The sequence below is a fragment of the Branchiostoma floridae genome, chromosome 1 (assembly GCF_000003815.2).
Source record: "Branchiostoma floridae strain S238N-H82 chromosome 1, Bfl_VNyyK, whole genome shotgun sequence".
In the NCBI taxonomy this organism is placed as follows: domain Eukaryota; kingdom Metazoa; phylum Chordata; class Leptocardii; order Amphioxiformes; family Branchiostomatidae; genus Branchiostoma; species Branchiostoma floridae.
This window is the reverse complement of record NC_049979.1, coordinates 18060494-18069739: the sequence shown is the minus strand read 5'-3', so window position 1 is coordinate 18069739 and position 9246 is coordinate 18060494. Positions and strand designations below refer to the sequence as shown.

Below are 9246 nucleotides of genomic sequence, written 5' to 3'. Positions count from 1 at the left end.
AAGCGATTTGTCGGGTTAGCGGCCGATTCCCGGGCCGGCAGGGGTGTCTGAGGAATGACCCCTTTCCCCGATAATAAAGGGAGGCACGTCCCCTTTCCAAGAAGAGTGTCCCCTTGAAAGTCGAGGAATGTCCCCGTTTCTAGAATTCTAGAGGAGTGTGCACATTCGCGGGGTATGTCCCCAGTTGCCTTGGTCGGGGTGTTGATTAGACAGAGTAAGTGAGGTCGAGTTCCGGTTAGTGATGTTCTAGTAGTGACCAGTGACGTTTATGGTCTCATTGATGAGTTTTGTCTTCCCATAGACTTCTATGTTATAATTCGTGGTTTACATGGGTGCGTTCATAATGAAGATACGTAAAATTTTAGCATATTTTTCATTCTATGTTGAGCACATTTACCCTATATCGTGGGGAAAAATTGCCAACGTGAACTAGACATAGGTTCTTTTTTTTATAGCAATTACAAACTACCATTAGTCAATAAAAAAAAGGCACTTTTTCGCTGTTCGTGTACATCCGCACCACTCAGACCGTGGGACTGTGTACCTCCGACCTAGCGCGCGGCTGCAAAACTTTACTTGCTAATTTCTTCAGTTTATATACAAGCTGTCACCAATTTAACTTTTGAGATCAGTTCCGCTAGCTAAAAGGGAATTTCTCAGCGCTAAAAACACGCGTCCATGTAGCCGTTTATTTTTTGGCTCGGATCTATTTTAGGTCCTCATTTGCATAAATTATATTAGTAGATCATCTCCTCCCCCAAATAACAGATGTACACAATCTATGGTAAGAAAAAAGGCAATAATTGCATTTCTCATAATTTATGCAAATAAGATCACCATTTGCATGATTAATGTTTAGTGACGTTTATCTTTGCATAAATTCCAAATGCCATAAGTAAGGAAATACTATCATTTACCACAATGGCATTATAGTATTTCTACATCAATTATACAAATTAGGCCTATATTTGCATAATATTTATCTATCAATATTCTTGTTTTTCTCTGTTACCAATATCACATGTTGCACATAGTCTTATAATGCAACAAAGCGGTGTTAGATAATTTCCTAATTAATTATGCAAATTAGATTCCGATTTGCATGATTAACACTTAACTATATGAAGCATCACTTAAGCTATCTATATACCAAAAATCATGACGATCAGTCAACCCCATCTTGAGTTATTCCCTTTTAAGGTCTGACACTAAACCAGCCCCTGCAGTTCCAAAACAAGCCGCTAGGGGGCCCAAACCAAATACCACTTACTCTCGGTCCCACGAGTTATCTACCGCTCAAAAATCATGACCACAGCATGTCCAGAACTGGAGATATCATACCAGGAAGTTCTGCTGCAGTACCGTAACAAGCCTCTAGGGGGCCCAAAATGTAATCGTTTCCAGGTGTTATGAAGATCTACCCACATACCAAATATCCATCCAGGCGTTCTCCAGTTATTCCGGTGTTCTACACACACACACACACACACACACACACACAAACGCTACTCAAAATATAACCTTGCCATCCTGGCGAAGGTAAAGATGTGGCTTCTACATATAATGATTAAATTGATTATTAAAAAATCTTCACTAGTACTAACAGTATCTGTGCCTCATCACAAAACGCCTTCTTGTTGGTCCTTGAAGTAGAATAAGGCAGATATGATCTTGTACATTATAATCTAATCCTGTACATTATAATCTAATCACAAAATCGTTACTTGATAAATTGTTGACGATGTGGTGTGTTGAGTGCTGGTAAGGCATATACGGGGCTTTATTTAGATAAAGCTCACTCTCTCGTTTGACAACCCCTCCCCTCCCTAACCACTATGCCCGACCTTGAGATTCTATGACTAAATCAGGTTAGAATATTCGCAAAGCATCTTTGGAATTTGGTGACCAGAAGACATCATGGATCAAGCCTTGTGTTCCAGACTGTCCACCTGGCTGTAGCACTCCTCAGCAGACACGGCCTTTACTGGTGAGTTGAGGGAGTACTTCAGCTGCAGGCGGTCTCCAACATCACTGATGTCATCCAGAACCTGCCAAGGTATTATCCACATGGCGTAAATAACATAAATGCATAGATAATTAAGAAAAGAATATAGAACTGCTATTATACAATATTATATAATGGCGTTGATGGTATTTCTGGATGTGGGAGGATGACCTCAGCTGCTTGATCTTCAATTGTGGTGATCATCTTTAACAAAAGACCTGAATTATCACTGCTCCAGAACATACATCACTGTCCTTCATTCCCCACATAACAATGTCCATATGTCTAATTACAATGTTGGTGTGATTCTGTCTTGCACGGATGCTCTTCATTTCAATCTGAAGTGCTACAAACTCTTACTGTACTTAGCCACATTTACTTCCTTTCCACATTTAAACGGGATGCATATATTCTGACTGGATGGATTCATGGATACACCTAGATGGTATCGTGGACATCCACAAGATATCATGAGAACAACCACCATACAGCCCGGTACAATAGGACATGTCTCCCATGGACTGTTGGTTGTATGTCAGAGACATGAGCCAGGGTGTGGTTACAGACCAGTCCTACCTTGTCTAACATTTCTCTTGTGTGGGCAGCAGACAGACAGAAACGTGCTCGGGTCTCCGTAAGAGGAGTGGCGGGGTAACCCACAACCACTACCCCCACATTCTGCTCGTACATCTCCCGGCTAAATGCTCTGTTGGGAGGGAAGGAAGAAATTATAGATAGCACAGTCAGCCTTCAATATTACGCGGGCGAAGTATTGATACCTCTACGAGTCTAAGACACTGATAAAAGTAAAAAGCGTTACGAACACATTCAAACACAAGAAACATTGATAAGAAATCTCTGATAGCGTTATATTTCCCCGAAAGATACATTTTGGGGACAATCTTAGCTCACACTTAACTCAAAGTAATCGCTATCTTGCCGTTACATTTTTTTTGTATATCAACAAGCTAGGATGTCGGACACCGATGAAATTGTGTCATTTTGACTTTTTGACATATCTTGCTTTTGCAGTGAAGAATCATGTTACCACAAGCGTTTTGGGGGTTAAAACCTCTACAATTGTACACCAATCCATGATAAAGTTTATATTTGCTTGAATGGAGAGGGTCTTCTTGATATGAAGTTCCAGGCAGGAATCACGGTGTCACACCTAGTCTTCATAGAGATTCTACTTCACACATGGCCTGACTCGTTTACCGTTATCCACCCCCCCCCCCCCCCCAACCCCCTTCGTTTGATTATTGCACTCGGAGGAAACGGACACCAAAAGTTTCCTTTTTCATGTACTCACGCAATTTTTGGAACCATATACATGAGAAGAGGCACGATGGGTGAGTCGTCGTTTCCATAAACCATGAACCCCATCTCCACTAGCCGCTGACGGAAGTACTTGGAGTTGGCTGCCAGCTGCTTGATCCTCAGTTGACCTGGACAGTGGAGAGATACAGGCGACCATTCAAAAATAGTGCTGTAGTTTCAATAACAGATTATTTAGCAAACTTCCATGGAATTACCATTTCTACTTAAATAGACAGAATACTTGTTCTTAGGGCTGTGTACCTATATACCCATTCCAGTAGGTACAGGTCCGGACCTGAACGCCTGTACCTGTTCCCGTACCTAAACAAACTAAAGCACTAGTGGATACCACTTTTTTTAGACTGAAGATAATGTAAATCCCAAATCGGCAATGACAATTGTGATAATCTGGCAGTTGAAAACTTTTGTTTTGAGGTTCAAATATCAAAGTCCTCATACAAAAATGACAATGCACATGTGTATCACTAAAAAGACAGTTGGCTACAAGTATAACTTGAAAGTTGTTTAGGTAACGTAACGTTACAGTTGTAAAGGTCCGGACCTGCACCTACACCCGTGTACCTGTAACTGAGATTTATTTAGGTACACTTCTCTACTTGTTCTAATAATTGTTATTCTTCTTACACGGAGAAACTTACCCCTGTTTGTACCATCCTCACCCATAATGATCTTCATGGAAGAGATGACCTGTTGTGCCACAGGAGCTGACATGGAGCAGGCGTACGTGGTGCTGTGAGAGTAGGCTCGCAGGTGGTTGATCAACCGCTGGGAGGGCAGCAAGAGAAAGATATTGTCCTTTTTGCTCATAAACACATCATGGATATATAAGTCCACAACACTTTGCTTGATAATTGCATGCTAAACAGCTACAAAATATTGGCAAAATCTGTAGAAGTGAAAAAAGTATAAACATTATGTAGGTCCGAGGTCTTTTTGCTTTACGACAGGCAGTGTTTACAACCATGCAACTGAGTCAAATCGGTTCGCGACAAAAACCGTATCTAACAGAATAACGTGTTCTAGGCCTGCAGTTCGACTGGCAAGAACTTGAGATGCACTGTTCTGAAGACTGACCTTTGACCCGGCAATGTAGCCTCCTGCAGCCCCAAAGCTCTTGGTGAATGTGCCCATCATGATGTCCACGTCCCTGGGGTCCACCCCCCAGTACTCAGTCACCCCCCTGCCCGTCTCCCCCAGGGCCCCGACGCTGTGGGCCTCGTCCAGGTACAGGTAGGCTCCATACTTCTTCTTGAGGCGGATGAAGTCTGGCAGCTTGATGATGGAGCCCTCCATACTGTAGATCCCCTCCACTATGATCAGGATCTTCCTCCATGCCCGCTGTCTCCGTGGCTGGCCATTGATGATCGCTTCCCTCAGTTTCCTTTCCACATCTTCGATATCTAAGGGAGTTTGGAGCACATAACATTATCTTGGTTAATGTGGTTTCCTTTAAAAGCTCCTCTTACCGACAACAAAATTAATAGTAAGTGGAGGTTTAGGATCAGTGATAAACATCGTCGAGTCCCTTCCACCTATGAGTGTTGATTACACTATGGAATATTCAAACACAAGGAAGGTTTACAATCTTGAAACCATCTCAGATCATCTAAAATCAGACAGACCTGCATCATTATATGCATGTATTTCCATTATCATGATCACAATATGGTATCATGATCCGACTTTTGTGCAGTCATGATCATTTCCTTATGAAGTTACTCACCATTGTGTTTGAACACCTTGATGACAGTACTACACAGCCTGGCCCCCAGCACAAGAGATGCATGGTTTAACTCATCACTCAGGATAAGGCATCCCTGTAGACAAATGACAAGTCAATAAAGCCATTTAAAATTGAACTCCTGGGTTCAAATATCATGCTGGCCCAGTTATCAAACAGCTTTAAAGACGAACATCTCCAAGCACTTTATATAATTAACTATGGTTGTTCATTCAGCTAAGACATTCTCAGAACAGTGCTTTATCCTTAAAAATGACCAACCTTTCCACCCATGAGGGCTGGAATGTTCATGGAGTTGGTGGCAAAACCCATGCCGAAGGTGACAGCATCCTCCACACCCAGGAACCTGGCAGTTGTCTCCTCCAGTTCCTCGTGGATTTTGTAGTTCCCTATGGATATACAATACAGTTACCAAGTAACTCACATGAGGGCTTAACACACCTGCAGTGACACATCATTTCGTCTGACAGTCGTCAGATGGAATGCAGAAGACATGTACTTTTGATAGTCATAAAGCTCAACTAGAATTTTCGCACCTACCACGATTGCAAAACTCATCATATGTGAAGCGGACTCGTTACCTGCGCTCTGTTGTAGGTAATGTACAAGTAAACAGATAAAAGCATCAGCCCACTGTACACTAGAGCAAATTTCTGTAAGTCTTTAATACCCAGTTCCTGTCTGGTGCTGCAGACTCCTGCTCCGTACTGCTGCAGAGCCTCTGCTGCAGCATCTGCACAAGGGCCTTTGTTCTCTGCAAACCCCAGGTAGTTGTAAGAACCTAGATTCACACATCGTCTTGTCTTTCCTGTAAGCCTGGTAGAAAGGATATACAAACTTGCAAACAGTTTGGTGAAGTCATTGATCCTTACTTGTTTCATGTTTATCTTCGTTAAGGAGGTTATGTTTTCAGTTATGCCATGATATGGGTCTGTATGTCGGTCAAGAGTATAGTTCGAAATCATATGGCTTGATTTTCATGTTCAAAATAGTTCACCTGGCATATTTCCGTCGGTACTGTGTGGGCTGTGAATTTTTGAATTTTTATGTGTTTGTTTGTGGGAAACATATCTCGATGATGGATCTTAATGAAATTTTGTAGGTGAGTAGCTTTATAAGAAGAAAGATCAAGTTTGAAAATGGTCCATCTGACATTTTCCGTCGTCACAGCAGTGGGCTGTGATTTTTTAGTGTTTGTTAACTCGAGAAGATCTAGCCCGTTCATGGTATTTGGTGGATGGGTACCGGTTGGAGTCGCGAAAATGAAGATCCATGTCCGATAATGGGCTTTCATACTTACATACAGTGTGATACTGTAAATCTTGAAATGTTCGCGGTGGTTTTATTTTCGCGGTTTTCGTGCTGATCTTTCTACTGCGAAACCATGACTCGAATATGACTGAGTTTTGTCCCACACCATCTGCTTGACAATATCCAATTACCACGAGGCCCTAACAGGCGGAGATAACACAGACCTGGACCAATATACCGAATGACACGGGTGATTTCTGAAATTATTACATCGACCATAAAAACAGCTACCGCGAAAAAACAGCGTGCATCAAAGCGCAGTGGACATGCTTAACTACATACGGCAAAGGGAACATGCAGATACAGATGCGAACACCCATTACATCGTACAAAAACAAAACTCTGTCGCCGGAGGTTACCCTCCGGGCACAGAGCAACGGTATTTGACCCTTCCCTTCTTTACCTTCACTCCAGCATGGTCCGCACCGTGCTTATTTATGTAAACATTGATACAAAAGCAGAACCGAGCGGTATGCAGGTTCCAGATGTTTACTATTTTGTCCAATGGCCATACCATTGACGTACCAATAACAACTAGCGCACAAATATTCATGGCATGGACGTTTATTTAACCGTTGAGATCATTATCAGTGTAGAAGAAGTCACGCACAGGTATATCTGTTAGATCTGAACGCTTAAGTTACTTGGCTAAGAGGCATGCTTATTAGGCGTTGTGCATCTCATTCCGAAAAAAAATATAGACGACCTGCTACTTCATAATATCATAAACGTAACTAAGTATGATGAATACAGTGTTGGAATTGAATCAGAAGGGAATCTAAAGGAAATGTGTTGCTATCACGCAGTAAAACTTGATACCCATCGCAGGATCCTGCTCCACCATCAAGTTGCATATCATACTAGGATTCCTTTTCCGTTCTATTCAAGACTCTAGACACGATAAACACTACGAGGCCATGTGGCATTATGGATTCTGTAAGGGTCCCGGCATGCATTACTAATGTGCTAAAATGTTGTTTCAACCGCGAACTTAAAACACGGCGAAATCCTTTCCGCTCCTACCCGATACTTTATCTCTGAGAACATAAATGAATATTCACAGTAGTTAAGTTCAAGCATGCTGTAGTACACCTCGTGTAACCTCGGCCGTCAGTCTTCACCACAAGCGATCGACTTTGTGGACACCGGTCAACAAAACCTTCAGATATGTGATGATCAGTATACGCCTATCACGAATTACATGTGTGACACATATGGAAAACAATGAAATTATAGAATTTTCTAATTAGTTATGCAAGTGATCACACATTCATGTCTACCAACATCATCAGCTATAGCCAGAATAAGGGGATTTCATCACAACAAATTAGTAGTAGCACGGTCCTATTCACTACTTACTACATGAAGGGTACCTCTAGTTCCTGATCAACATGATGGACTGCTTTTATCTGCTCATTTACAAAACCGCCTACCCCCTTTACTTTCCATACCGTGCAATTATTTCATCGTTTTTTAAAGTGTCTTAGGTGACACCTGCTTTCGTTCTAAACAGCTAATCAAAATGAACATGTAGTCAAGCCTTGTCTGAGGGGACAATCAAAACACTAATTGCTGCAAGGATTATTAGTCTCCGACAAGCAGACCCTACGGTGCCTAAGGATAGTATCAAAGCTGGCAAAGGAGTATAGATCAGTATAGCCGGCCAAAGGGAGATAGCCGTCAAAGGGAGTCAAACGGGGACCAGAGCCGGCTATACTGCTTCAACAGCTTTGATACTATCTTTAGGCACCGTAGGGGTCGCTTGGATACTATGGATTATCACAAATCACCTGAGGTGCCAGTTGCCATCATCGCTAACCCTCTCTGAAATGTCAAACTCCGCAGACGGCACACTGCAAATCGGCCTGTTCAAGCAGTCCCTGAGGCGCATATAGATGTTCCTCTTGTAGAAACTCTCAAATGACTGGTACAAGGGAACAAAATCCTGGGGGAAAACATCGATGAGCCAAGATAGAGAAGATCAATACGAACATTCTAAAAATCTTCACTGTATGTAAATCAAGTAGAAGTTAGATAATACGTCAAAAATTGAGAACTGAATTTGACAACCCCACAATATTCAGATTGGAAACAAAACTTGCAATACGTAAAGGAGGAAATTTGTACAAAGTTACCTTCATATTTTTCCTCTCTATGGCTGAATGCGTCGTTTCAACTCCACTCTTCCTTAGAAAATCTCGAAAGTAGCCAAACAACATCAATATGCCATAACCCAGGTATGTCAGGAAAACAACCACCCGGGGTGCTGGCTCAAAACTGTCTTTGGACATCTTCTTGGTCTTAGGTGGGAAACAGAAAGGTAGATTAAAGAATCAACTTGCACTTTTCTCTATCTCTCATTTTGTTGTAATGTTACAGATAAGGCTTACTGAAAGTCAATCAAAAACTTCCTTCTCTCATCTCCCAGCCCCTAAGTAATAGCCACACATTAACTCTATTTAAGATATGTTCATTCAGGTACTTAAATTGCTACATTCCTTGTTTTCTATTTTGTTTCTAGAATGTTTGCTGTGCTTTACTTGTTGATCATCTAATTGTTGATACTCATTTATGATTTGTAATCATTTGTTTCCAATTTGCTTTATTGGTAATCATTTAATTGTTATTCCACATTTATGTTTTGTTATCATTTGTATATCATTTCAATTATCTCATTTGAATTTGTGTTCAATAGTTTGTTAGGGGGAGGTCTCCCATAAGCCTTTTTGGCTTCTACCTCTCTCCCGCACGGTTTTTAACTAACAGTTATCTTTACTGTATGCTGCCCTTTTTTATGTGCAAATAGATCAAATCAAATCAAAATCAATTCAGCTTTTAAAAGATAAAG

At 41.4% G+C, this 9246-nt stretch overlaps 1 protein-coding gene across 1 annotated transcript; it reads right to left on the bottom strand.

The window, feature by feature from the left end:
- Positions 1 to 1598: 1598 nt before the first annotated feature.
- LOC118429450 (serine palmitoyltransferase 2-like) lies at positions 1599 to 8704 on the bottom strand. The gene is made up of 10 exons (XM_035839937.1): positions 8534 to 8704; positions 8189 to 8343; positions 5758 to 5903; positions 5349 to 5476; positions 5070 to 5163; positions 4421 to 4746; positions 3985 to 4111; positions 3318 to 3453; positions 2582 to 2711; positions 1599 to 2048 (listed from the first exon to the last, which is right to left on the bottom strand). The coding sequence occupies exons 1-10, from the start codon at positions 8687 to 8689 to the stop codon at positions 1923 to 1925; spliced, it is 1524 nt and encodes a 507-aa protein (XP_035695830.1). The 5' UTR covers positions 8690 to 8704; the 3' UTR covers positions 1599 to 1922.
- Between the last annotated feature and the right edge of the window lie 542 nt (positions 8705 to 9246).